This window comes from Canis lupus, chromosome 30 (assembly GCF_003254725.2).
Source record: "Canis lupus dingo isolate Sandy chromosome 30, ASM325472v2, whole genome shotgun sequence".
Lineage (NCBI taxonomy): Eukaryota > Metazoa > Chordata > Mammalia > Carnivora > Canidae > Canis > Canis lupus.
Window position 1 is genome coordinate 12,158,060 of NC_064272.1, and position 27,566 is coordinate 12,185,625.

A 27,566-nucleotide genomic window follows, 5' to 3' on the forward strand; every position below is an offset into this window, starting at 1 on the left:
TACCTAGTTCAAACAAAGTCCCAGGTGTCCTGAAAGAAGGAGGAAGAGAGGAATGAATGGAAAGCTTAGCCGATTGTTAATGATCACTAGAGTGTTCCCAGGAGACTTTTGACCACAGCCAGGTGGAAAGATGGTCTTAAGAGCAGATGATGGGAGCCAGCTAGAGCTGGTCAGACGCCAGCCTCCCCTTCCTCTCTGAAAGAAATTGCTTTGGTCCCATGGTGGTCCCTACTTGCTCATAGCCTTGTCTGTTCCTTTCTAGCCTGATCCAGCCTGAAGATGACCCCCCTGGCCACTGCTGTGTCTGGCCCTCGAGCCCGGCTCTTTGCCTGCTTCCTCAGGCTGGGCACTCAGCAGGCTAGCCCACTTCAGCTGCACACGGGTGCCAGCCTTGCAGCCAAGAACCACTATGAGGTGCTGGTGCTTGGTGGGGGCAGTGGTGGGATCACCATGGCTGCCCGCATGAAGAGGAGAGTGGGTGCCGACAACGTGGCTGTTGTGGAGCCTAGTGAGGTAAGTGCCCCCCTTTGGAGCATGCGTGTCAGGGGTAGGGTGTGGATGGCTGTCAGGCGCTGTGCTGTCAAGTTTCCAGGTGAGTGCTTCTCCTGGGCACAAAAAGGATGGAAGATGAGGAAAGGGAGCAGGAGCAAAAGAGAGAGAGGGGACATATCTAGGCTTTTTTTTAAATTAAAGATTTTATTTATTTATTCATGAGAGACACAGAGAGGCAGAGACACAGGCAGAGGGTGACGCATGCTCCCCAGAGGAGCCTGATGGGGGACTTGATCCCAGGACCCTGGGATCATGCCCTGAGCTGAAGGCAGATGCTCAACCACTGAGCCACCCAGGTGCCCCCAGATCTAGGCTTTTATGTTCTTCTCTGTATTCATTTCTTAGGGCTGCCATAACAAATGATCACAGACTGCGTGGCCGAAAACAATAGATTTATTGTTTCACAGCTCTGGAGGCTAGAAGCCCAGAACCAAGATGGTAGCAGGGTCATCTCCCTCTGAAGGCCGTGGAGGGGAGACGTAATCTGTCCCATGCCTCTCTTCTAGCTTCTGGGGGTTGTGGACAATCTTTGGTGTTCCTTGGCTTGTAGCTGGCGGCACTCCAACCTCTGCCTCTGTCTTCACATGGCCCTCTCTCTGGTGTCTCTAATGTCTTCTTATTTATTTGTTTGATAGAGAGAAAGTGAGAGAGCACGAGTGGGGTAGCGCAGAGGGAGAAGCAGACTCCCTGCTGAGCAGGAAGCCCAACACGAGGCTCTTTCCTGGGACTCCAGGATCATGACTTGAGCAGAAGGCAGATGCTTAACTGACTGAGTCACCTAGATGCCTCTTCATATTACCTTTCTTTAAGGACATCAGTCATTGGATTTAGGGTCTACGCTAATCCAGCATAACCTCATCTTAACTTGATTACATCTGTGAAGACCCTATTGCAAATAAGATCACATTCACAGGTACTGGGGTGAGGACTTCAACATATCTTTTGGGGAGAGAAAGTTCAACCCACAAAGGCCTCCCAAATCCAACCTCAAGTCCAGAGGAAAATCAATGGCCATTGTATTTTCCATCCTCTGTTCTAGTCTGGAGAATGGGTGATGAGGTGAGAGGCAGGGAGGCCTTTGGGAAAGGTGCTAGTGGGTTTGAGAAATTCAAGTGTAAGGGATTTCAAACAGATTATAAAGCAGAAAAAGGTAGAGGTACCAGGAAGGAATCTGGGAAGTGTTCGTAAGGCACTATTTTATGCAAAACATTTTAAGATGATCCAGTAGCTTCAGAAAAAATATTCCAGGGACACGTGGGTGGTTCAGTGGTTAAGCACTTGCCTTCGGCTCTGGACGTGATCCCTGGGTCCTGGGATCGAGTCCTGCATCAGGCTCCCCACAGGGATCCCACTTCTCCCTCTACCTGTGTCTCTGCCTCTCTCTCTGCATCTCTCATGAATGAGTAAAATCTTTAAAAAAAGAAAAAATGTTCCAGACTTTTGGTGGTTTGACTAATTTTCCTAAGGAACTAGGTGTGTACCAGTTGGGAGCTGTGTCTGTGGAGGGAAGCAAAACAGATCCAGTGCCTGTTTGGTGGGGAGGGTGGGTCAAGAAAAGCATATTCCTTTTCGAGAAGTCTCCCTGGTCCCCTATGAGGCTGCCTGGGGCTTAGTCTCAGACTGGTGTGCTGTGATCTGAGAGTAGAGTAGAGGATGGATTCTCCATCATTTTCCTACTTAGAGTGACTAAGGTCAACATTTTATTACTTTTTAAAGATTTTATTTATTTAATTTAGGGAGAGAGCACAAACAAGGGGAGGGGCAGAAGCAGAGAGAGAAGCAGACTCCTCACTGAGCAGAGAGCCCTACCCGTGGTTCCACCCCAGGACCCTGGGATCAGACCGCTTAACCAACTGAGCTACCCAGGTGCCTCAGAGTCAGCATTTTAAATGGCACTGGTCTGAGAGCTCTGTGGGGGCTATGGTGTATTGTAGGTACCCCATGGGCAGTTCTCCCACTCGGGCTACTCTTTTTCACGAGAAGGGCTCTTCTGAGGCACTGGGCACAATTAGGGAGGCCGAAGTCCTGGCTGTCCCTCCCCGTGAGGAAGTGCAGGACAGAAGTCATTCAAAGGTGGTGTCAGGTTACTTGGTACTTTGCTTCCTGTGTCTAGGTTAGTGATTGGTGGAGCTGATGCTTGTTTGTAGTCTAAAAAAGAATCTGAGCTTGAATTTTTTTTCCTTTTTCTGTTCAAGATGGACTTGAAATCAATGAGTTCTCACCACCGGAGACCTCTGCCTCCCTCATTTTTGATCACATCCATTATTGACTGTAGGGAGATTGCAAAGCCATTTTTTTGGTATCCTCTTTAACTTCTCTGCGGCTGGCAATTCTGTCCAGCCAGTTTGAGGCATTTTGGCAGTGTTGAGGGTTCTTGATCCCCTAGGCCACTCCATGAGGGTTTTGGGATTCCCAGAGGCCATTAGACCAGTTCGCCCTTTGCCCAAGAGTCTAGAATGTTCAAAATTAACTTAGATCAAGAGAGGGCCGTCTGAAGCAAGAGAATTTTAGGAAATAGTGGAAATTTGGCATTATGGGGTAGGATCTGGCACCTATTGGCTTCGGGTGGAAAACCTCTGAGAAAGGAGATGAGAGGGTACTAGGGCTGATAGGGAATGTCTGCAGTGGGCTTGGGAAACACAGTTGGAAGTTCAAGAAGTTTTGAGGCTCTTCAAAATAGGTTGTAAACTTTCCAGACTTACAGCAGTCTCCAGGTGCTTCTAAGGAACCATATTTAAGCTGCTCAGCTTAATTTTTCTTTGTGCACATAAATGTATCCATTGTGTGTGTGTGTGTTTAACATGTTAAGCATCCAATCAACTTTGAGCAATAAATAATATAGTCACGGAAGATAGTTAATTGCTTTTTTCCCCCTTGTGTTAGGTGTCTGCCCTTCAGAGCTTAACACAATGGGAGACACCAATAGGTGGGGATGGGGGAGACTAATCTCAGGCTTTTTTATGTGATGCTCCTTGGGTTGGGAGCGTGTAATTGAGAGTCTAGCTTGTGTACCTTTAACCATGACCCTTTTGATCAGTCTCACGTTGAAACGAATCTTCAAATACTTTGTTTCTCAGAGACATTTCTACCAGCCAATCTGGACGCTGGTGGGTGCTGGTGCCAAGCAGTTATCCTCATCTGGCCGTCCCACTGCGAGTGTGATACCGTCTGGTGTAGAATGGATCAAAGCTAGAGTGGTTGAGCTGAATCCAGACAAGAACTGCATCCACACAGACACTGGCAAGGAGGTAAGCGTTGGAGTCCTTTGGTGTTAGCAGGCAACGAGTGTTAATGAAAATAAATAGAGCAGAGTAATTGGAATTGGGGCATATGGGGAGAGGGACTGAATTTAAAATGGGTTGGTATTTACACGTCTCAGGGTCAAAGAGTTCTCTGACAACAAGCAGTTGGTCGCTCTCCATTTTTTTAGACGGGTTCTATGAAAGTTCTGGCTCTCCTGAGTCAGAATCCACCATTTCATAGCCTCTTTTGTATTCTTCCTTGGGCCCTCAGGGTGTTTTTGGCCTCAATGCCTGTCTTGTTCCTTGTTTTGTCCTGTAGTGTGGCCAAGAATATCTTTTCTGTGGAGGAACCCTGCAGCTATTTGAAGATGGCTCTTATCAGCCGTGTAAATCTATTCTTGATGTAGATTTGGGCTGTAGCTCCACTTTCCTCAGAACTTTCTCCTGTTTCAAGGTCGCTAGTCCCCTTGCTGATCTGCTGATCTCTCCACCCTGCTTGGGACCTCATTTGGCTTGATAGCGCCTTCATGAAAGAGGCTGCCTGAAAGAGTAAGCAGCTTAACAGAACAGCCCAGAATAGACTGAGACTGTTCTCTCCCACAACTGGATATGGCCTGAGTTAGCATTTGCCTTTTTAGCAACTGTTATCAGCACAACTGCTGATTCATGCTGGGCTTGAGGTCAGTTCAAACTTTTGGGTCTTCTTTTCATATGGCTGATTCAATGTCAAGTCAGGCTTTCTCCATCCATATGTAATACATGGATATATGTAGATTAGGATATATATATATTTTTAATATATGTACATAAAATACCTAAAAATTATTTCTCCCCAGTTAATGGATTTACTTTTTTCCAGCATCTCCATGAGAGCAGACAAAATTAAATGGAAGATTGTTCTCAGTTGACAAGATTGAGCTTTGGGGCTTATTTCCTTTGCCAGTCTACTGTTCCTGGGGCCGGGACACCTGTCTCTGACAATATACATCACCTGTTTGGTACAACAGTGCCTGCCTCCTTGATTAGATCCCTTATTACATGTATAGTCTAGAGCCCTCTGTGGTTGTGTTCATGCACATCTCAAGAATCATAAACTTGTCTCATCTCTTGAAATGAGAGGCAGCAGTAGGTGTTCTCAGTTCTGAGTCCTGAGGCTCAGACTCTTAAGAAAGTTGCAAGTGTCCTGTTTTAGGGCTGGGGAAGAAGTTGGTGTAAACTGGCAGGACTTTCTTCTAAGATTTCATTAAGCAAAAGTATGCTATAGCCAGATATCAGAAATCTACATATAACATGGAGAGGTCATCTTGTTGGTTTTGATTCATTTTCCCAGCTGGCCTGGATCTTGTGGATTTATTTATTTATTTTAAAAAAGATTTTATTTATTTATTTATTTGAGAGAGTGAGAGAGATAGTGAAAGAGCATGAGCAGGGGTGGGGGAGAGGGAGAATAGGGAGTCTTCCCTGCTGAGCAGGGAGCCTGACACAGGGCTCAATCCCGGACCCTGAGATTATGACCTGAGCTGAATGCAGATGCTTAGCTGACTGGGCCACCCACATGCCCTGATCTTGTGGATTTATGATTCTGTCATCCAATTGGCATTTTTTTCCCCTGGTCATTATCCATGATGGCTTCATTTAAGTTCAAGGGTTTAATTTGAACACCTGTCCCTAGAGAACATTTTCTATCTTGCATAAATTAATCAACATTCTTTAGCAAATATTTTTTGCCAAAAATTTACCAAAATTATTCCATTCTTTTTTTTTTTAATTTTTATTTATTTATGATAGTCACACAGAGAGAAAGAGAGAGAGGCAGAGACACAGGCAGAGGGAGAAGCAGGCTCCACGCACCAGGAGCCCGATGTGGGATTCGATCCCGGGTCTCCAGGATCGCGCCCTGGGCCAAAGGCAGGTGCCAAACCGCTGCGCCACCCAGGGATCCCAAATTATTCCATTCTTAATTAGTACTTTACTCTTTCTTCAAGACTGAATTGAAGGCATTGCTGAAATCCAGATTCAGTGTGTCTCTGACTCTTCCCCGACACAGGGGTATGTTTGTCTGGAGTATGTCCCATAGGCTCTGGGTGGACTGGCCCTTTTTCTTCTCCAGACCTAACCTGGTTCTGGTTCCATTCTGTCTCTTGTTCTGTCCCAGCACACTTTTCTTTCATTTCCTCAAATGCCTCAGCCTCTTTCTTTCCCCAGGACATTTGCACATGCTGAGCTTACCTCTTTTCCTAGCTAACTCTTACTCATCTTTACCTTATTTTTTAAAATTTTTATTTATTTATTTGAGAGAGAAAGAAGCAGACTCCCTGCTCAGCAGGGAGCCCAACATGGGGCTTGATCCCAGGACTCGGGATTATGACCTGAGCCGAAAGCAAATGCTTAACCAACTGAGCCACCCAGGTGCCCCTCTCATCTTTATCTTAGAAATTGCCCTTCAGGAAAGCCTTCCCTGACCTACTAGATTAGGTTGGGTTCCCCCTTGACACTATCACAGCATTCTGTGATTTAGTAATTATTTGTGTGGTTATCTGATAATACCTGTCTCACCCACTAGACTGAGTTCTCGGAGGGGTAGGAACTGTGTCTTTCTGGTTAAATGTTGTATGTCCAGGACCTAGCACAATATGTTGCATAGAAGGTGCCCAGTAAATATTTGTGAGCAAATTGTCTCTCAGTTTATCTGTATAAAATGGGACTAATAAGGAGCACCTGGGTGGCTTAGTCGATTAGACATCTGACTCTTGATTTTTGGTTCAGGATGTGATCTCAGGGTCCTGGGATCAAGCCCTGCGTTGGGCTCTGTTCTCAGTGCAGAGTTTGCTTGTCCCTCTCCCTTTGCTTCTCCTCCTGCTCACTCTCTCTCTCAAATGAATAAATAAAATCTTTTAAAAAATGGGAGTAATAGTATCACTTACCTCATTGGGTTGTTCTGAGGATTAAATGAATCAAAATGTGTGAAGGACTTAATACAATGCCCTGCAAAGTGAGTGCTCAGGAAATTTTACTGTTACTATTTTTAAAAGAACATATGAAAAAAGGAAAAGAAAATAACTTAAGTATCCACTATGTGCCCCCATAGTTCTTGACTACTGACTGAAAGCAGTTTGCAATCTGTGAATCTATGTTGGTGCTCTTTGCCTAAGCTACCAAGAGACACTTGTTTAATAGATGAGCCCGGAAATTTACAATGGAGGAACATCCTATTTACTAGGTGGTTAGTATCTGGGTTTACTGCCCCCACTTCTCTGTATAAAATTAGAACACTTGCCCCTATTTGGCCTTCTGGAAATGTCTGCACTGTTCTCTGTAATTGCTCCAAAGTCTTGTCTGCAAGTTTTTGCAATTCCTTAGAATTTAAATCATCTGGCCTGGAGACGAATTCATTTAGAAGGCTTGAGGCTTTCTTTTTGTTCTTTATTCTTTTAGGGTTTACTCTCCCTTAATGATTTTTTTTTCCACGATGTTAAGCTTGTCTGTTACTAGTTCTTAAAAATAATCAATATTATACTCTAATTAAACAATCAGGGCACACACAAACCAGAGATTTTTCTTATTGACTGTGTTCGTGTTTTGCCTGTAGATCATCACCCCCAGACCCTATGTCCCATCTGACCTCATATACCTTGAAGACTCAACATAGTTCAGTCACGTAGTTAATGGGCCTGGTACACTTTACCATGGAATAAGGAATTTCAGGGCACAGCTTTCTATGGATAGGCAAATCATACACGGGAAGACGTGTGTATGATCCGTCCACTTTGATAAATTACATATTTCACAAACAACTGAAGTCCTCCATCCATCCAACAAATATTACCGAGTTCCTCACTTTAGTTTTGTGACTATGCTAGATTCCAGGAATATAAAGGAGACCTAACCTTTATCCTCTGCTGTATTCAATGTTGTGAGGGAAGACATTATTCCTACATAATGCAACCAGGACTATAAAGCATCGTGTACACTGTGCTAAGGAAGCTCCCAGAAGGGGCCTGTGGGGAGGGGAATTGAATTATTGGAAGGCCTCATTGTGGAGGTGGCCTTGAAGCCAAGCCTCCTGGATCTCAGGGCTGGACCTCTGCAGAAACTTGATGCCCTTGGCTTTCCAGCCTGAGCCGAGCACTTTCTGGTCTTGGAGTCCTCTCTCTTCAACTGTGACCTGCTCATCTTGCTGCTCTGCTTCTCCTTTTAGTACAAGATTGTGATAATTAATTACAACCCACTACCCCTTTGCTGGACTCCTGACTTTCATTATGATCATTCTCCACCTCCAGTTTTCTAGGCAAGGGCTGTTTCTTTACATCCCTCTTGCTTACACTTTCTGGACTCCCCTTTCTTCTTTCTGATCTTAAACCCACATTCCCTTTGTGATGAATATGGATACTTTGCCCTTGGCAGGACTAATCACAATACCCTTGTTTAAGGAGGGGGACTTTAAGTTCTAAGTAGATCATTAAGTAAGATCAGGTTCATTATATCACATCCTTTTTTTCTATGACCCTCAAAAGAACAGTTTCTCACTTACAATACTACTGGTCCAATCCATATGGCAGGTCACATTTGCTTGGGATTCACACATGACATCATACATGTTAAAGCTGATTGTCTTTTAAGATTAGGAAGGGCTTCTCTCACCCCTCAGCATGAGTAAGTGTTAACAAAAGGACCACACAAATAGTTGTGGCTTCTTTGTATCCCTCTGCACTGTGTAAAAATACAGGAGGGCCTGGCAGGTTATACAATACTGGCGAAGTTCTGAGGCGTGAGAAACAGAAGATGGTGGACTAGTGATGGCAAACGGGAGCATACCTCCCTCCCTGTCCCCTGCCCGTCACCCATGACCTCAAGACATCCACAGTAGAAAATGGAGGCCTGGTGGTGGGACATGGGCCTGGGGCTGAGTTAGCCCTTGGGCTGCCACTTCTGGGATCCTGGTCTAAACTACCATTGTTTTGCTTTGCAGATCTCCTACAAATATCTTATTATTGCTCTTGGGATCCAGCTCGACTATGAGAAGGTACTCTTTTAAACTACTTTTGTGTGACACTGGCCTACTTATGACAAGAGTAAATGCTGCATTTAGTTGCTTTGTATTCCTTTTGACTGACAAGAAGGGGTTCTAAGGGATCCTCTTTTAGTTTTTCTTTACTCAGAAGTCTTTTTATGGTTCTTTAAAAAATTTTTTTAAGATTCTGGTATCGATGATGATATGTTTTAGCTTTAAGGTTTAATCCGAGGTTAGCATGTCCATGTCCTAATGGCGATTCTTGCAAAACAGTAGGCTTTTCTAGATTCCCAAGGAAACTACCTCACTGTGTAGGACTAAGTTGTCTCTTTCTCCCCTCAGCTCCATTGGGTCTCTGCAGCGAGTTGTCAGCCAAAGGGGGCATCCGATCTTTCTTCCTCTGACTCTCCCTGCCTCCCTCTGCTTCAGAGGAAGGGAAGCAACTTGAATTGGATGAGGAGTCATAAACTGCCCTTTGTGACCACTTTCCCTAAAAGGAACTTGGTCACCACTTTATGGCACTTGTTTCCTTAACAACAACCTCTTGTTCAAACTAGAGAAAAGTAATGAAGGAGATAAGAGACCAGCTGTTTGTTTATCTCTCAGAGAGTGCATTTTGCTTGGGAAGTAGGAGGCATGTGAGGAGAACCTGAGGCAGGGACCAGGAGCCTCCCCATCCGGTTTTGTAAGGTTCTAAGTGGGTCTCTCAACCTCATTCTCCTTCAGCTCCCCCATCTGTGTCTAGGAGCCAGCCCTATTTCCCTACCTGCCTCAGAGGCATGAGCAAATAGCCACTGTTAGCATGGGGGGAGATTTCAGAAACCTTAAAATACAAGATGGTTTAGTAATAATGATAATAATAATAATAGTAATTATTGCTGTTGAGACTGCTGATATCACAACTATTTAAAGTTCTCTAGCAGGAGACATGGTCAGTAATCGGAGGAATAGTTTTTTGTTTTTTGTTTTTTTTTTTACAGTGAGCATTGTAGAGATCATAGCACTGTTTCCTTGACAGCTGAGCAATGGGTGTTGCATGGTCGCCCTATAGTCTAGGAGAACAGCCTAGGAGGGTTCTGAAGGGCCCGTCATCTTTTTTTTTAAGTTTTTATTTATTTATTTGAGAGGGAGGGGGAGAGAACATGAGCAGGGGGAGTGGCAGGCAGAGGCAGAGGGAGAAGCAGGCTCTTCGTTGAGCAGGGAGCCAGATGTGGGGCTCCATCCCAGGACCCCGGGATCATGACTTGAGCCAAAGGCAGAGGCAGAGTCACCTGGGCGCTTGAGGACCAGCCCATCTTACTGACTGGTTTTTGATGGTTCTCTGCTTTTGCTGGAAGAACTGGTAGTTGAGTCTCAACTCAATCTATGCCATCTTCACTGCACTCTACGAACCTTCTAACACCAAAGACTAGTGTCCGGTATTCGTACTAGCAGGAATACACTGCCACTTGTGGGGCACTTCCCATGTAGGTGCCATTTTTCTAAGCACTTTCATATCCTTCTGCCAACAACCCTCCGAAGCAGTTACCTTTCCCCCCATTTTACAGATAATGAACATAAACTCTCGGTGTACGTTAGAACCACCCAGAGAGCCAGGCAGATTTCTGGCCTTGCCCCTGAGCTTCTGAATCAGTAGGTCTGGGTGGCGCCTGAAAAATTGCATTTCTAACAAGTTCCCAGGAAACTGCACTTTGAGACCCACTGGCCGAGAGATATTAGGTAATCTACCCAGGGTCACAACATTTCTAAGTGGAAAAGCTGGGACTTGAGCCAGATCTGTGGGGTTCCCAAGTCCATGTTTTTAATTACCTGCCTTCATGGCCTTTACCAAGAGTTTTATTTGGTACAACCTGATAAAGGGTAGTTTATGTTTGTAATTATTGACAATATGGGTCCTGGTTCTGCTTGTCCTCCTTCTTCCCAGTAAGGCAACTGGGTCTCCAAAAAGAAAGTATGGCTGGCTTTTTGTCCTCACTTTGATGGTGAGAAGAGAGATGTTCAAATCATGGTCTGAAGGCCAGGGAGGTACAGGGGTTCCCGTGGGCTGAGTCCATTCTGCAGTTTGGCAGTTTACTCCAGGCACCACAGCCCTGATTGCAGCAGATCCCTCACCCAAGTGCCTGCTCCGATGGGTGTGAGTACTGTGGCCTAATAACTGGACTGAAATACTTGAGAGGTTACAGAAATGGCAGAGAATGAAGGCTCTCAACAAGAGTTTTTGCACTTTTCTTAGAAAATTTGCCCTTGCAAATTTGCGCTTTTGTTAAAAGATAATTTCTTTGTGTAATTTCTTGCAGATTAAAGGCTTACCTGAAGGTTTTGACCATCCCAAAATAGGGTCCAATTACTCAGTGAAGACAGTAGAGAAAACCTGGAAAGCTCTGCAGGACTTCAAGGAGGGCAATGCCATCTTTACCTTCCCAAATACCCCTGTAAAGTGTGCTGGAGCCCCACAGAAGATCATGTACTTGTCAGAAGCCTATTTCAGGAAGGTATGCTTGCTTCCCAGGGATAGAGACAAGGAGGGCAGATGCTGCTAATCCAGGGATGCCAGAATCCCATTTTATCCATATCAAAATACCTTTTTTATTTTGAAATTTTTATTACGTGTGTACAAAATTATATAATTGGAAGTTTATAAAATAGAAGTCACTATAGCCCAATTACTTTAATATAGCTACTGTTATCAATTTGACGTGTCCTGTTTCCTGCCCCATCCATGTGTTGTGTTGTTTTGATTGAGAGAGAGCATGTGGGGGGAGGGAAGGGCAGGTGGAGAGAGAGGATATTTTGCAGGCTGCACACGGAGTGGAGCCTGATGCCAAGCTCGATCTCACAACCCTGAGATCATGATCTGAGCTGAAATCAAGAGTTGGATGCTTAACCAACTGAGCCCCACCCAGGTGCCCCTGTTTTGTTTTGTTTTTTTTAATGGTTACAATCATACTATACAAAAATAGATGTACTACTTGGTATTAAATAGTCTTTGTAACATACTTTTAATGTATACATAGAAATCTATTGGGGAGATATGTTAGAGATTATTGAAATATTTCCATATCGTTGGACAACTGGTTGTACATTGTTTATTTTTTTATATAACAATATCCTCGATTGTTGCCATGCAAGTTCAAGGTTATGAATATTTTCTGGCTCTTGATAAACATCTTTAAAAATACAGTAGGCAAAATGCCAATTTAAAAAATATATATATTTATTTACGTGACAGGAGATGAGCAAGTGAGAGCACAAGCAGGCAAAGCGGCAGGCAGAGGCAGAGGGAGACGGAGAAGCAGGTTCCCCGAGGAGCAGGGAACCTGACACAGGGCTCTACCCTAGGACCCTGAGGTCACAGCCTGAGCTGAAGTAGACACTTAACCAGCCAAGCCACCCAGGCACCCTGCAAAATGCCAATTCTAAAGGCAAACCAAAAAAAAAAAAAAATGTTGACCTAGAACTTCAGAACTTGGTGGAAAGAATATTTGGGTGGGAACACTAGGCACTCATCCCGTGTGTCAGAGTCAATGTCCAGCTCGAGTACACCTGGCGCAAAGCTGCAGGGAAGCTGCTCTCGCCCTCCTGCCCTTGTGTGGGATGTCACATACCGTTTCTCACAGTGTGGTTGGACCTGCAGCAGTGGCAAGATTCAGAGCAGCCTGTGGTTCTGTGAAGGGACAGGGGAGAGGAGGGGCGGAGCAGGTGGGATGGAAGAGCCACCTGAATGCTTGCTTGGAACTCTCCTCAGGAAACCTTTGCTTGAGTTAAGCAAACCTATGCCACCCCCTGTCCCAACCCTGTGGGGAATTAAGGAACAGTTCAAGTCCTTGTTTCTGTTTCTAAGAAATGTCATTCTGGGTCATGAGAATTATTGGATGGCACAGGCTTTTGAGGTTTTTATCCACCTAACTTCATCCAAATAGTGGGATCTGGGGCACCTGCATGTCTCAGTAGGTTAAGTGTCCAACTCATGATTTCAGCTCAGGTCATGGTCTCAGGGTCATGAGATTGAGCCCCTCTTTGAGCTCCTTCAGACTCCACGCTGGGGATGGAGTCTGCTTGAGGCTCTCTCTCTCTCCTTCTCCTCCTGCCCCCCTACCTTCTAAAGACAAACAAATAGTGTGAACCAGGTGCACAAATCCTAAAAGGAGCTGAACAAAAGAAAAGCCATTTCTTCCCACCTGGAATTTTCTTTGCAAACTCTTTTCTACCAAGTCTTAGATGGCCAAGAGGAAGTTTCTCTTTCTGGCCCTATAAGCAATTAGGCATCTAGGAGAATCCTAGCCTCTGAAATCTATGAGCAATATGAGTTGTATGAGCCAATGGGACAGGAACTTTGTTCATTGCTGTTCCCACAGCACCTAGAGCACCACCGGCCAACTCTAGGACCTCCTGAAATATTGATCCAGTGGATGAACAAATAAGAATATGAGGAAACAATTCAGCTTGTCTTTCCCTGAACTTGACCTCCCTCTCTGGCCTTCAGCTGAATGGTACCCTCTTTAACCTCTGACTCAAATGCACACTTAGTTGCTGTGTCATTGACAGAAGATAAGTAGGAGGCAGTGAGTTGATTCACACCTCGCCCCACCAGTGCATAGTGATGGAAAAAGCTGGTGAGCTCTCTTCTGAGGGTTTTAATTCTTGTCTAAGGTTTAAAAAAAAAAAAAAAAGGTGGCTGAAGCAATGCTTTGATGTGGGCTCTTGCTGTTCTTTCCTTTTTTTTCCCAGACGGGGAAGCGATCCAAGGCCAATATCATTTTCAACACTTCCCTTGGCACAATTTTTGGGGTGAAGAAGTATGCAGCTGCCCTGCAGGAGATCATCCGGGAAAGGAACCTCACTGTTAACTACAAACAAAACCTCATTGAAGTCCGAGCTGATAGACAAGAGGCTGTTTTTGAGAATCTGGACAAACCTGGAGAGACCCAAGTGATTTCAGTGAGTGGCGAGGTGAAGCTGTCAGCTGAACACTGCAGTAGATGCTGTCATCACCATGGCTTCCACCTCCCTGCTTGCATCATTATGCTGGGAGAGGCTGGTTATGATGAGCATATAGGGCCATGGTAGGGGACAAGGTGGATCAAAAGGTGGATGGGGAAGAGAAAGAGGTAAGAGGCAGTGTCCATGCGAGCTGAAGAGTTTATCTACTAGTATCAAGTGAATTTTGATCCTATTTTGTATCTCCATTTTTCTTCCCCCGGGGTCACTCTGAGAAGCCAAAGGTATTTGATGACTTCAGGTCTTGCTTCACGTTCCTGAAGGGCTTCCTTAAATGGAGGATTTGGTGATTGTCTTGATTTACAGAGAAACAGCCCTGCTTGTGGGTTGTTCACAAGTGACAGGGGTGTCTTTCCCCTGGTGGAAGAGGTTGTCTTTAAACTTATCTTTTACCTGTGCACAAAAGGAGACACTTCAGCATTCTTGAAAGGTCTTGCAGAGCCATACCCCAACCTGGAGAAATTGAGCCTCTGTACATGGGCTTGGATTCTGTGTGTCTGGTCCTTCTTCTGTGAAGTGGGAATAATACTTTTGTAGAGGTGTATGAAGATTAAGAACAAGATGTTAAGGCATCTGGAGAAGCACACATGGAAGAATCATTTGTTTATGTCACTCTGGTAAGAGCTGTTAGCAATGAGAAAACAGCTCACAGTGACATTTTATTCATTGAGCAGTTTTAGAGGAATGAAGGGTCCCATAAAAAAATGAATTTTGAAATGAACTAATGACTTACCTTCTCAACATCAAAACTTCACATTTTAAGCTTTTTAGTGCAGGCCTTTTCTAAAATGTATTGCACACGTCTTTCCTTTCTTAAGTGGTGTATCTCAACTATCATTTAAGATGTTACTGATGACTCAAGGTCATAATTTTAAACATTTATTTCTGAATAATCTCAAACTTATAGACATTGCAAAAATAAATACGTTGGATAGCCTTTACCTAGATTCACTTATTATAGAGTTTTACCTTATTGGCTTTATCATTTGATCTCTGTCTCTCTCTCTCCCCACATAGAATAGTATAGAATATAGTAGAATATATTCTCAAAGCATCTAAAGATGAATTATACATCATACATCATAGCCCTTTACCTAAACACTAAGTACTGTAAATCTTAAAGAGATCCTTATTCTCTTACATAAACACAGTACGGTTATCAATTCAGGAAATTTAGCATGGGTACAGTATTTTATTTTATTTTATTTTTATTTTTAAAGATTTATTTATTTATTTCTCTATCTATTTATTTATTTATTTATGAGAGAGAGAGAGAGAGAGAGAGAGAGAGAGAGAGGCAGAGACACAGGCAGAGGGAGAAGCAGGCTCCATGCAGGGAGCCCCACGCGGGAATCGATCCCGGGACGCCAGGATCGCACCCTGGGCCAAAGGCAGGGGCCAAACCGCTGAGCCACCCAGGGATCCCCAGTATTTTAAACTACCATTTATATTCTAATTTTGTTGATTGACCCAATAGCATTTATGGTGCTCTTTTCCCTTCAGGGCAGAACCCAGTCAACAGGTAGGAATTGCCTGTAATTGTGATGTCTCTTGAGCATCCTTTGATCTGGAACATCTCCACAGCCTGCCTTTGTTGATATTTTTTTGGAATAATATAGCCCCCCACGTCCAGCACTTTATTTTTTAATAGAATGTTCCTCATTTTAGGTTTATGTTTTCTTCTGATCAGTTTCAGGCTATGCATTTTAGGGTGAAATACTATGTAAGTGATGTCATGTCTTTTTAGTATATCACATTTGAGAGCACATGGTCACCTGCCCCTCACTGATGATGTTCATTTGTATCACCATTCAAGAGATGGCCCAATTTTCTCCACTGTAATGTTACTACTCTTTTTCTCCCTTGCTACTTATAAGAAGTCTATAGGGAGCCACTTGACTAAACAAACACCCTACTCCCTCCTCATTAAGTTTCCCACTGGATTTACCATCCACTGATGATTTTCCTAATCCAGCCTTTACTATGGCAGTTGCAAAATGGTGATTTTCATAATCAAGCATTCTTTCTACTTTAACAGTAGTCTGTTAGTATTCTGTCTACAAAAGCCTTCCCTTCTCTCTTAATTAACTGGTTATTGGTATGAATTCCTGAATCCTGTTTTTACCCCCAATGGTTTATAATTCATTATTGTCTAATTATTTTGGTGCTCACATTGTCCCAGATTTGGTCAGTAGGAATCCTTTCAAGATGGCTCTGCCCTTGGGACGTGTCACCATCATATTTTTGAGCACTTTTTTGGTTTCTGGTGTCACAGAATGTCCCAAGTTCATCTCATATTTGCTTGCCTCAGCTCAGGGTCATAATTTTGAATAGCTTTTGTATAGTTACGCTCCTAGGGCCTAGTGGGGCTAGTTCTCACCTTATAAAATGGTCTCAAACTCCTCTGTGATTTGATTTTTGTGTGTGTCCTTTTTGTACTTTTCCAGTTTTCTTTCCTGGCTGTCAGGCAGTTGTAAGTGGCAGGTCCCTCCAGCTTTAGATCTTTAAGCTGCTGCTGCCAATTCCTTATTGACTGGAAAATGAGATCGCCACATTTGTTCAATTCTGTGTAAAGTAAAAGTGAATGGGCTACAAGTGAGGGTGCACAGCATACTTTCATGAGGAAAGTGTATGAGCTTCAGTGCATGAACTTAATTTTGTTATTTGGTTTTTTTTTACTTTGGTTCTCAGCTGTACTGTAGATAGTTGAAGTTGTGGATAGGGAATTGGATAAATAAATGGTTCTTCCAAAGGGTTTGTAAAGAAAAAAAAAATTTGTGTTCTCTTGAATGATAGGATTTCAGATTTTCTTTCCAGACCCAATTCTACCCTTAAAATATCAATTTCAGGGGTGCCTGGGTGGCTCAGTTGGTTAAGTGTCTGCCTTCTGCTCAGGTCCTGTTCCCTGGGGTCTTGGGATCAAACCCCACATTGAGCTCCCGGCCCAGTGGGGAGTCTGCTTCTCCCTCTCCCTTTGCCTTCCACTTTACCTACTTGTTCTCTTTCTCTCCCTCAGAAAATAAATACAGGGCAGCCCTGGTGCCCCAGCAGTTTGGCGCCCGCCTTTGGCCCAGGGCATGATCCCGGAGACCTGGGATCAAGTCCCACGTCGGGCTCCATGCATGGAGCCTCCTTCTCCCTCTGCCTGTGTCTCTGCCTCTCTCTCTCTCTCTCTCTGTGCCTCTCATGAATAAATAAATAAAATCTTAAAAAAATAAATACAATCTTTAAAAAATATATGAATTTCAAAAAAATCTACCAAGAGGTGTTAAAGCAGTGGCTCTCAGCCCTGACTGCACACTGGAATCACCTGGGGAGCTTTTAAATGTTCTGATGTCTGAGTCTAACGCTCACAGATTTTAATTAGTTTGGGGGGGAGGGTGAACCGATCATTGGGAGTTTCAACTTCCTTTGATAATTCTCATATACAAGCAGGATTGAGAACCACCACTGTAAAGAATCTTTTAAAAAGGAAAAGATAAGAAAAAGAAGGCCTATAGCCTAACCCCTGCATTGTTCAACAGTCAACTGTAACTTTTTTTTTTAACTGTAACATTTATTTATAGATAAGCAAATGGAAGGTGAAGGTCCATATAATAACATCTGTTTTTCATTGTAAAAGAACCTGTTTCTTCAAGTGAGAGCTTCTAAGGCGGTCACCTTCAGGTCTCATGTGTCAGAATTGCTAGGAGATTTTGTTAAAGTACAGATTCCTGTGCTTACGCAGACCAGCTGTATTGGAATCTCAGGGTGGTGGGACCCAGGAACCTGCATTTCCCACAAGTCTCCCAAATGCTCCTTACAAACATTAAAGTTTGAAAACCACTATTCTCAATAGATGATGTTAATGAAGGAGAACTAAAGTTATTTATCGTACGTGATTTGTGGGAATAATGAATAAAGGACAAGCTACAGCTAAATGCCTGTCAATTTTCAATAAATCTATAAAGCAGACCTTAGTATATCTTTTGTAGGATGTTAGCTCAAGTAAACCTTCATGTCCTTCTGATGATTATATGGAAATATTTAACTTTCCTTTTTAGCAAAGATCTACGGAATTCACGTGTACTTGTGAAATTTAAGCACATTAATGCCAATAGATAGAGATGACTCTGGTGAGATTTTTACCCTCAGCTAAAAAAATAAGTGGTTCTAGTTAACTATAGAAAAACAGACATAGCCTTAATAATTTGGTGGATGATGGTTGTTGGCCATTTCATACATTATCCTACAGAATTGCTCAGTCTCCACGTTCATGAACAGAGCCAGGCTCAGGGACTTGTGCCTGTAAAGAATCATCCAAGATCACCTTCAGAAGAACACTGGCCATTGACAGCACTGTTTTACCTCAAGGCTACCCATGCTTATAATTGTTTGAGAGTGGAATTAAATACAAGCCACCTCCTTAACTCCTTCCACTGTCAAGGATTGCCAAGCCCTGATTAAGGCATGGTCCTCCTTGCGGAAACCAGGAGCTTTGACTATTTCAAGATTGGGATTGTCGTGAGATGCTGAAGTTTTCACCTTAATGAAATGTTTTGGGACCCTTAAATAAGTTTGAAATTTTGACATGGAGTTTATAAATAAAAAGAATAAAAAGGATAAACTGCAAAAAATTTTGTAAACAAACAAAAAAGAATTACATAAAAAAATTAAATGAACTATCCAAATTGATCAGGGTGGGTTAGTGCAGTGCTGCCAAGGGTAATGTTGCTGTAGGTTTTTCTGGGGAAAAAAGAAAAAAATCCACCTTGTCCCCTATACTGTTCGGTAAACCCTTTACTGAAACAGATTCCTCTCTCCTCCAAAATGCTAGCTAATATTCTCACCACCCTTTCTTTCACATTAAATTGGCATGTCGGTGATTTCCTTTATGTATCGAGAGTCTGCCTATGTTTGGAAATGATGCTCACTCACCGGCTCCGAACACAACCTTCCCAGGTTTCAGGGACTCTGCGCAGAACTTTTTTGCAGAATAAAACCGAGGTACCGGACTTTACAAGTAGACAGCTGAGAACCAGGGAGAGAGCAACTGAGAAACACCATTGCCTTGGCTTTAGTAATACTAGCAACATCAGTGGGTTCTTTCAGAATGTTAGTGAGGATCATTGCAGTGTTTCTGATTCTCCCCCACCTCCTGCCCAGAAGGTTTGTGTCCACTCCTTACGGAGAGGCCACCTCAAGCAGAATGGTTAGTTGTTTTATCACCATGCTGCATGGGAGCACTGAAGGGCCGGGAGAGGGCGTGGATCAGTACAAACACAGTGTCCAGGGCGCCACGCAGCTGTAGTACAGTGTATGGGTAAGGGAGATCGGGGCACAGCTTGTGGGGCTGTAGAAATACTGGAAAAAACACAAATTTGGATGCTTTCCTTCTTTGTAGTATGAAATGCTTCATGTGACCCCACCAATGAGCTCACCAGATGTCCTCAAGGCGAGTCCTGTGGCTGACGCTGTGGGTTGGGTGGACGTGGATAAAGAAACTCTTCAACACAAGAAATACCCAAATGTGTTTGGGATTGGGGACTGCACTAACCTTCCCACGTCGAAGACCGCTGCTGCTGTAGGTAAGAGAATGAACTATGACTCGTATTCTCCCAGAATGATGTCACCCTGAGGCACCATCATAACAAAAATAAGGCTTGGCACAAGCGGCATTCCATTAATAAGGAAGCTTTTGTGGCCTAAAAATGACGTTAGCCTCCGTGATACAGAAGCCAAGTTGTCTGTGAACTTACTATCATGTAAAGAAGAAAGAGGAGCATGACCTCATCTGCCTTTTTTTTAGGTTCGAGTAGTTGTTTTCAGGGGACAAGGAGTTGGGGAGAAGGTAGCACTTCTCCAGCTCTCTGGAATTCTCTTACTTCTCATACTGGCACTCTCGTATCCGTGGCCTTTTTTGCCTGTGACACTAGGCAGGTTGGCTGTTTTTCTTCTGCTTGAAACACCATAAAGCTGGGGAAGTATTTGTTTCCACAAGAAACACATGCAAGTCAATGAAAGCTTGCAGACCAGAAAATTGTTCTGTTAGGACAAATACAGTGGAGCGTGCCCTGATTGGTACATGATTAAGGCCTTAGCCTGGAAAACTAAATTCTTTACCACCACGTTCTGCACTAGCAGTGATGAGGAGAATTGCCTTTTAGATGCTGTCCTCTACAGACAGGAACTGTCTTCTCCAGATGCTGTAAAACGCAGACAATTCATGCTGCTGGGGATGAGAGTGTTTTGTGTGAATTGCACACCTGCAGAACGTGTTGTGTTATTTTCTTTTTGTGTGTGTGTGTGTGTGTGTGTGTTATTTTCACTATTGCAGCCTAAGAAGGGCTTTCCAGGAGACCCACTGAATGTCTTTTTCATTATTAATAATAATTTCCCCCCAACTTTTTACTTCAAAAATCTCAAACCTGTGAAAAATTTGAAGGAAAGTACAATGAATATTCATATTACCCTTCAGATATTTACCAGTTGTTATCTTTTGTAACATTTGCTTTATTACTCTTTGGACATTTTTTTTACTGAGTCATTTAAAAGTGAGTTTTGGGGATCCCTGGGTGGCTCAGCGGTTTGACGCCTGCCTTTGGCCCAGGGCGCAATCCTGGAGTCCCGGGATCGAGTCCCACGTCGGGCTCCCGGCATGGAGCCTGCTTCTCCCTCCTCCTGTGTCTCTGCCTCTCTCTTTCTCTCTATGTCTATCATAAATAAGTAAATAAATAAATCTTTAAAAAAAAAGTGAGTTTTTTTTTAAGACTATTTATTCACGAGAGAGAGAGAGAGAGAGAGAGAGAGAGGCAGAGACACAGGCAGAGGGAGAAGCAGGCTCCATGCAGGGAGCCCGACGTGGGATTCAATCCCGGGTCTCCAGGATCAGGCCCTGGGCTGAAGGCGGCGCTAAACCACTGAGCCACCCGGGCTGCCCTGAAAGTGAGTTTTGACATAGTAATACTTCACCCTCAGACACTTCGACCTGCATCTCTTAAGAAAAAGGACTTTCTCCTCTATATCCATGAGACGATTATCATGTCCAAGGAATTGAACACTGTATTATCTCATATTAATAGTCTTTTATACAAGCCAGTTTAGATTTCTCTAGTTTTTGTAAAAATGGCCTTTATTATCTTCTCCCCTTAAATCCATGAGCCAGTTAACACTACACTGGATGTCATGTCTCTTTGGCTTCCTTTAATCTAAAACAGGCCTTCTGACATTCGTTTTATGACTTTCACAGCATTGGCATTTTTGAAGAGTTGGTTGTCTTGTAGAACATCCCATAACTTAGAATTGTCTGGTTGCTTTCTTAAAATTAGATTCAGGTGATCCTGAAGGGTAAGACCCTCCACACGTGAGGCTGTGTTCCTCCCACTGCCTCACTTTAGTAGCCTGCCATGTTAGCTTGTCTTGTCCTTGGTGAAGCTGGATTTCTCTGGTGAAAGGATGCCTGTGGGTTCTTTCCGTTGTAATGATGTCTTTTCTCTTTGTGATTTATAGGTAGACTGTGGGATGGTACTCTACATTTAGGTTTCTCTTAATGTAACCTGCTGAATTTCTGTGTGAAAAATGCCTGTGGATGCATGTGAGGTCCAGATTACCCAGTTTGTGGCTGACTTCAAACATTTCATTCACTGTTCTGAATAGATAATATTAAATATGATTATACAAAAAGTTATAAGTGAGAAATCTAGCTCCTGGCCTTGCTTTGCATTTGCTCTGCTTCTATGTTCCTCCTGACTATGTAGAGAGCATCCTTATTATTTTTACATCTGTTTTTTTCCAGTCTGTATTCTATTGTATGGTTGCTCAAGAATTTACTTAATGAGTCTACTCTGAATTTATATTTGTGTGGTTTCCAATACATTTGTATTTCTTTTTTTTTTAAAGATTTTATTTATTTATTCATCACACACACACACACACACACACACACACACACACACACACAGAAGCAGAGACACAGGCAGAGGGAGAATCAGGATCCATGTAGGGAGCCCGACGTGGGACTCGATCCCAGGTCTCCAGGATCAGGCCCTGGGCCGAAGGCAGCGCTAAACTGCTGAGCCACCCGGGCTGCCCACATTTGTATTTCTTTTTGTTTTAAAGATTTTATTTGGGGATCCCTGGGTGGCGCAGCAGTTTGGCGCCTGCCTTTGGCCCAGGGCGCGATCCTGGAGACCTGGGATCGAATCCCACATCGGGCTCCCGGTGCATGGAGCCTGCTTCTCCCTCTGCCTATGTCTCTGCCTCTCTTTCTCTCTCTGTGACTATCATAAATAAATAAAATTAAAAAAAAAATAAAGATTTTATTTATTTATTTGAGAGAGAGAGAGAGAGAGAGAGAGAGAGAGTGAGCTTGTGCAGGAACACACAAGCAGGGGGATGGGCAGAGGCAGAGGGAGAAGCAGGCGCCCCGAGGAGCAGGGAACCCCATGCAGGGCTAGATTCTAGTGATCCCAGTCCTGGGATCATGACCTGAGCCAAAGGTAAATGCTTAACCGAGTGAGCCACCCAGGTGCCCCTCAATCCATTTTTATTTCAAACAGTACTGCAGTGAATTGCTTTTATTGTATTCATGTTAAATGCATATATATGTCATTTCAATAGTGACAAAATAACAGACGTCCCAGTGTTCCCCAAGTGGATCTACATTTCTCATTAGATTCCCTTCCCCAGGTATTCTGAGTATCCCTAGCAAGGCTTGCACTTGTTTCATAACCCATCCTTGTTTTTACTTGCCACCCAACCAGATGTCTTGCCTCATTCCAGACCACTATGCTGCTGTGAGTGAGACCCCCATCTCGCCACACTGAGTCTAGCTTTCCCATGGCTCATGCCTCTTTCTCTTCCACAAGATTCTCCCTTAATTACCCACACCACAATCAAGACCAGGATGTGAGCTTTAACAAAAGTTAACAGAAGGTTTGGCCATGACAGAAGGGGATTATAATACAGGAAAACCCCACAACTTACATACACTTTCATACACAGCACACCCTTAAACCTGGACAATGTGACTACTTCCTGGGTCCCAACATCTCTGCAGGTGACACCTACTGGCCATTGTTTCTCCTCTTCTGTTGGCCTTGATGCTCTGCTGCAGAGTCCTCCTTGGGTCTTCTCAATAAAGATTCCAAACTCTACATGGCTCTCAAAGGGTAACAAAGTTTTCCAAAATGGAAATAGGATCTTTAGAGATGTCAAAACAATGAGGGCATCCAGTTTTTATATATATATATATATATATATATATATATATATATAAATAAATAAATATATATATATATAAATATATTATTATATATTTTTATATAAAATATAATTTATATAATATATATTATATATTGTATATATAATATATTTATAAATATTATACATAAATATATTTTCTATATAAATGCATATATAATTTATATATTGTATATAATTATATATCATATTAATAATTATATTATATCATATATAATATAATAATTATATTACATATAATTATGTTATATATTATATAATAATATAATTAATATTGTATTATTACAATATTAATATAATTATTATAATATAATTATTACAATCATATTAATATTATAATTATTATAGTATTATTATATAATATAATATAAATAATATATATAAAAGAATTTCAAGCAGATTCCCAGCTGAGCATAGAGCCAGACATGGGCTCAATCTCATGACCCTGAGATCATGACCCCAAGATCATGACCTGAGCTGGAGTCAAGAGTTGGATTCTTAACCAATTAAGCCACCCAGGTGCCCCAGCCCATTTATATTTTTAAGCAGAGTTATTTACTCATTTTTTGGAACCTCCTCATTTTGGGAAAAAAATTTATTGCTCTTTCGATTTGGGCATCAGCAAGCTATACTCTGCTGGCCAAATGCAACCTGCTGCTTTTGTACAGCTGGCTAGGAATCATTTCTATTGGTTAACATTTGTAATCAATTTGATGATAGGGACTACTGAGGTTTGGGAAAAGAATTCCATTCTTCTCACTAGTAGGCCTACATTACAAAAAATAATTTTTATATTTTGGATTTCATTAATAAAACTTTGTTTTCTTTCTTGTTACATAATATTTTTTATATTTACCTCTGGGCCCACAAGTGTAAAGTTTTCCTTTATTTTATTATTATTATTATTATTTTTAGAGAAGGAGTGAGGGACAGAGGAAGAGGGAGAGAGAGAATCCTAAACAGACTCCATGCCCAACACAGAGCCAAACGGGAGAAAAGGGAGGCTTCATCTCACGACCCTGAGATCATGACCTGAGCCAAAATCAAGGTTTGGACACTTAACCGACTGAGCCACCCAGGCACCGTGGTAGAATTTTCCTTTGCATAAGAAGTTTGTTGACTCCTGATTTTGGAGATCACAAAACAACGGCTTTAATGAGCATTTTACAGTATAAACATAACCCATCTTTCTTCAAAAGTAAATCTAGTTTTCCACCTGGAGAGACACAAACTGCTTGAATTTTTATTTTTATTTTTTTAAAGATTTCACCTATTTATTCATGAGATACACAGAGAGAGAGAGAGAGAGAGAGAGGCAGAGACACAGGCAGACAGAGAAGCAGGCTCCATGCAGGGAGCCCAATGCAGGACTCGATCCCAAGACTCCCAGGATCACGCCCTGGCCGAAGGCAGGTGCTCAAACGCTGAGCCACCCAGGGGGCAATCCTGATTATTCAAAATTGAACACACAGGGATTAGCTGATATTATTGCTAGTATTTCAGGTGTTAAAAATGCTATTATGTTCATATTTTAAAAGTTCCTCATATATCAGAGATACACACGAAATATTTATGGGTGAATGGTTGTGATGTTTGCTCTGAAAACACTCCAGAAAAAAAAAGTGCCATTTATGATGGGATAGAGTTTGAATGTTTTCATAATAAAAAGAGCAGTCTCTCTAAAAAAAAAAAAAAAAAAAACAGTCTCCCACTCTTGCCATCTAAAACCAAAAACATCTGTCTACCTGTCTGACTGTATCTGGTCCAGGCTTAGCCAGAGCATTCCAGTACAGAGGAAAGCTAACTGTTTGGCCTAATTGAATATACCTGGGGCGGTTGAGGCTGTCTGAACAAGGACAAAAGGATATCTGAGTAGTCTGGGGGATTCTGGATGCACAGTCCAAGTTGTCAACCACTGACTCCTAGGAGTAGGAGGACTGGGTTTGGGGGAGGGCCATCCTTACCCTCTCGCTCTCTCTCTCTCTCATGTTTGGAGAGAACTGGCTCTTGAGTTTCAAACTTAGAGGCATCTGTGTGGCCCTTTGATGAATTAAGGAACCCCTCCTGGTAGCCAGAACTTCAAGAGGTAAGGTGAGCCATGTTCTAGTTAAAATTTAGAGGGACAGGGAATGGAGGCTTCTTGTTTGCATTTATTTGCAAATTAGTTTTCTTTGAAAACCGGAGTGCTTATCTTTCTGACTTTTCCATTTCTCTTATAGCTGCCCAGTCAGGAATACTTGACAGAACAATTTCTCTGATTATGAAGAATAAAAAACCAACAAAAAAGGTTTGTATGCCTCATAAAAAAGCCCTGTCTCTATCATCTCCTATTCTTCATGAAAGCAGTGTTTTCCCACAATTCTGCCACTTTTTAAAAAAAGATTTTATTTATTTATTCATGAGAGACAGAGAGAAAGAGAGGCAGATGGCAGACACCTAGACAAAATGAGACGCAGGCTCCATGCAGGGAGCCCGATGTGGGACTTGATCTCGGGACCCCGGCATCACACCCTGGGCTGAAGGCAGGCGCTGAACCTGCTGAGCCACTCAGGTGTCCTCTGCCACTTTCTTAATATGGGCACTTTAATTTTTGTCTTTAGTATATATTTTTGTATAGAATTTGCATTTTTTCCTGTGCAAAAAATTAAAATAGACAAAATTGCAACTATTTAGAGTAAATAATACATTCTAAGGTATTTATATAATACCATGAAAAAAAGCCACTTTCCAACTTGATCTCGCATGCAAATATAGTATGATGGCTACACCTCGTGTCCACTGGTGACTGGCTACAACCGTGTGATTCTTGCGGAATTCGACTACAATGCTCAGCCGCTGGAAACCTTCCCCTTTGACCAGAGCAGGGAGCGACTTACCATGTACCTCATGAAGGCTGACCTGATGCCTTTCCTGTACTGGAATATGATGCTAAGGTAAGGTCATCACTGAGGGTAGAGACACGTCTCACTGGCGTGTGCCCGGTGGTTATATCAAGGAGGCCTGGGTAGAGGAGAAATCATGACCCAAACCAGAACTGGTGGATGGGATCTGCTTTGTTGTGTAGTTTCTTGTGGATTAGTGATGGCAGCTTATAAAGGATCTGAAGTCTCAACCGTACTTGGTGAGAAAGAGGCTGCTCTGGGTGAGGAAAGGGGGTGATCCTGTATCTGCCAGTCACAGAGGGAGGCAGCCTCTTCATTTTTGGCAGTGACCAAGTCTTCTGTTTCTTGTGCCCTGGCTCGCTCTTGCTGCCCGATTAATAATAAAAATAAAACTAAAAATAAAATAATGATAATAATAATAGTAAATCACTTTCATGTGTCAAGTCCTTTTTCATCTGCCGCCTTTTATTTTTATTGTGTTCCAGGAAAAATAAAACCTAGTGATTAAGAGCATAAGCTTTGGAGTCAGACTTGTGTCTGAGTCCTGCTTCTGCCATTCTCTAGCTGTGTGTCCTAGGGCAAGTTGCTTAAACACTCTATGATCAAGTTTCTTATCTGCAAAATGAAATTAACGTTGCCTCACAGGATGAGGATTAATGAGATGACACATAGAAAGATAGCTACATAGAAGGCATTCAAGAAGTAAATAGAGCAATAAAAAATTAATTGTTCCTCTTTGTCTTTGGCAATTTAACTATCTCCGAACCCTTAGGAGATAGTTAAGTCAGGGTATGTACACTAGTGGCTTTCAACCAGGGGCGATTTTGCCCCCTAGGGGACATTTGGCAATACTGAGAGAGATGTATTTGTCACCACTGGGAACATCTAATGAGCAGAGCCCAGAGATGTTGCGAAACATCCTCAAAGGCACAAGACAGTCCCACAGCAAGGAAATATATCTGGTCCAAAATGTAGTAGGGCACTGACCTACCTATACTTAATTTGGGAGCAAATGAGAATACAGAGGATTGCAGTTTGTATGTAGTAGAGGCTTCAGGCCAGTTTGCTGAATTGAGTCCACATGTTCAGAATCCTATAGCAAGTCTTTGTCAAAGCCGGGATCCAACGTAGGTTGTCCCCTGCTGGTCATGGGATCTTTCTACTATTACTACTACTACTACTACTACTACTACTACTACTACTACTACTTTCTTCTACTAGACAAGTCTTGCTTTATGTGCTGAGAAGCATGTGCTTTGAGCAACCTGGCTTCCCTTTCAACTTCCTGCTGCTGAAGTCACCCTCATCTTTTCCAGTGCAAATAATCTTCTTCGGTCATTTCTTCCAGGGGTTACTGGGGAGGACCAGCATTTCTGCGCAAGTTGTTCCATCTGGGGATGAGTTAAGGATGGTTTCTGAACCCCAGTCGCAGTTGCTGATTGATCAAGAGCAGCATGAAGAACTTAAAACCTAACCCCGCTCGAAGAATTTACTGCTGGATCATGGTGACCAAATGGCTCCCTTTTCAGTGCTCTGGATAGCCACCATGTGGTCTGCCCAGGATGAGTTTGATTCTTTGGAAATATTCAAATGAAACAGTAGATTTCTATTTTTTAAATAAAAGCTTGCCATTGATTGAGA

At 42.7% G+C, this 27,566-nt stretch overlaps 2 protein-coding genes across 3 annotated transcripts in view; both read left to right on the forward strand.

The window, feature by feature from the left end:
* Nucleotides 1-399, forward strand: part of BLOC1S6 (biogenesis of lysosomal organelles complex 1 subunit 6) — a 114,542-nt gene extending 114,143 nt beyond the window's left edge. Inside the window, exon 8 of the mRNA XM_049104014.1 lies at nucleotides 263-399. Coding sequence (XP_048959971.1) covers nucleotides 263-267 — 5 coding nt within the window. The 3' untranslated portion in view covers nucleotides 268-399. The remainder of the gene's footprint in view (nucleotides 1-262) is intronic.
* Nucleotides 280-27,566, forward strand: SQOR (sulfide quinone oxidoreductase). Of its 2 annotated transcripts, XM_035709102.2 has the most exons (9): nucleotides 280-513; nucleotides 3,630-3,800; nucleotides 8,764-8,817; nucleotides 11,103-11,297; nucleotides 13,534-13,743; nucleotides 19,187-19,370; nucleotides 25,263-25,330; nucleotides 25,798-25,976; nucleotides 27,274-27,566. In XM_035709102.2, the coding sequence occupies exons 1-9, from the start codon at nucleotides 280-282 to the stop codon at nucleotides 27,329-27,331; spliced, it is 1,353 nt and encodes a 450-aa protein (XP_035564995.1). In that variant the 3' UTR covers nucleotides 27,332-27,566. The 2 variants fall into 2 exon arrangements, with proteins under 2 accessions (XP_035564995.1, XP_048959969.1); XM_049104012.1 differs by lacking the exon at nucleotides 27,274-27,566 and having other exon boundaries at nucleotides 25,263-25,329; nucleotides 25,796-25,935.

Bases quoted from the DNA above. Each gene is read 5' to 3' on its own strand.
- SQOR (XM_035709102.2), top strand. From the start codon at position 280: ATGACCCCCCTGGCCACTGCTGTGTCTGGCCCTCGAGCCCGGCTCTTT. The intron at 3,801-8,763 runs GTAAGCGTTGGA...TTTGCTTTGCAG, and splicing joins ACACAGACACTGGCAAGGAG to ATCTCCTACAAATATCTTAT. The intron at 8,818-11,102 runs GTACTCTTTTAA...AATTTCTTGCAG, and splicing joins TCCAGCTCGACTATGAGAAG to ATTAAAGGCTTACCTGAAGG.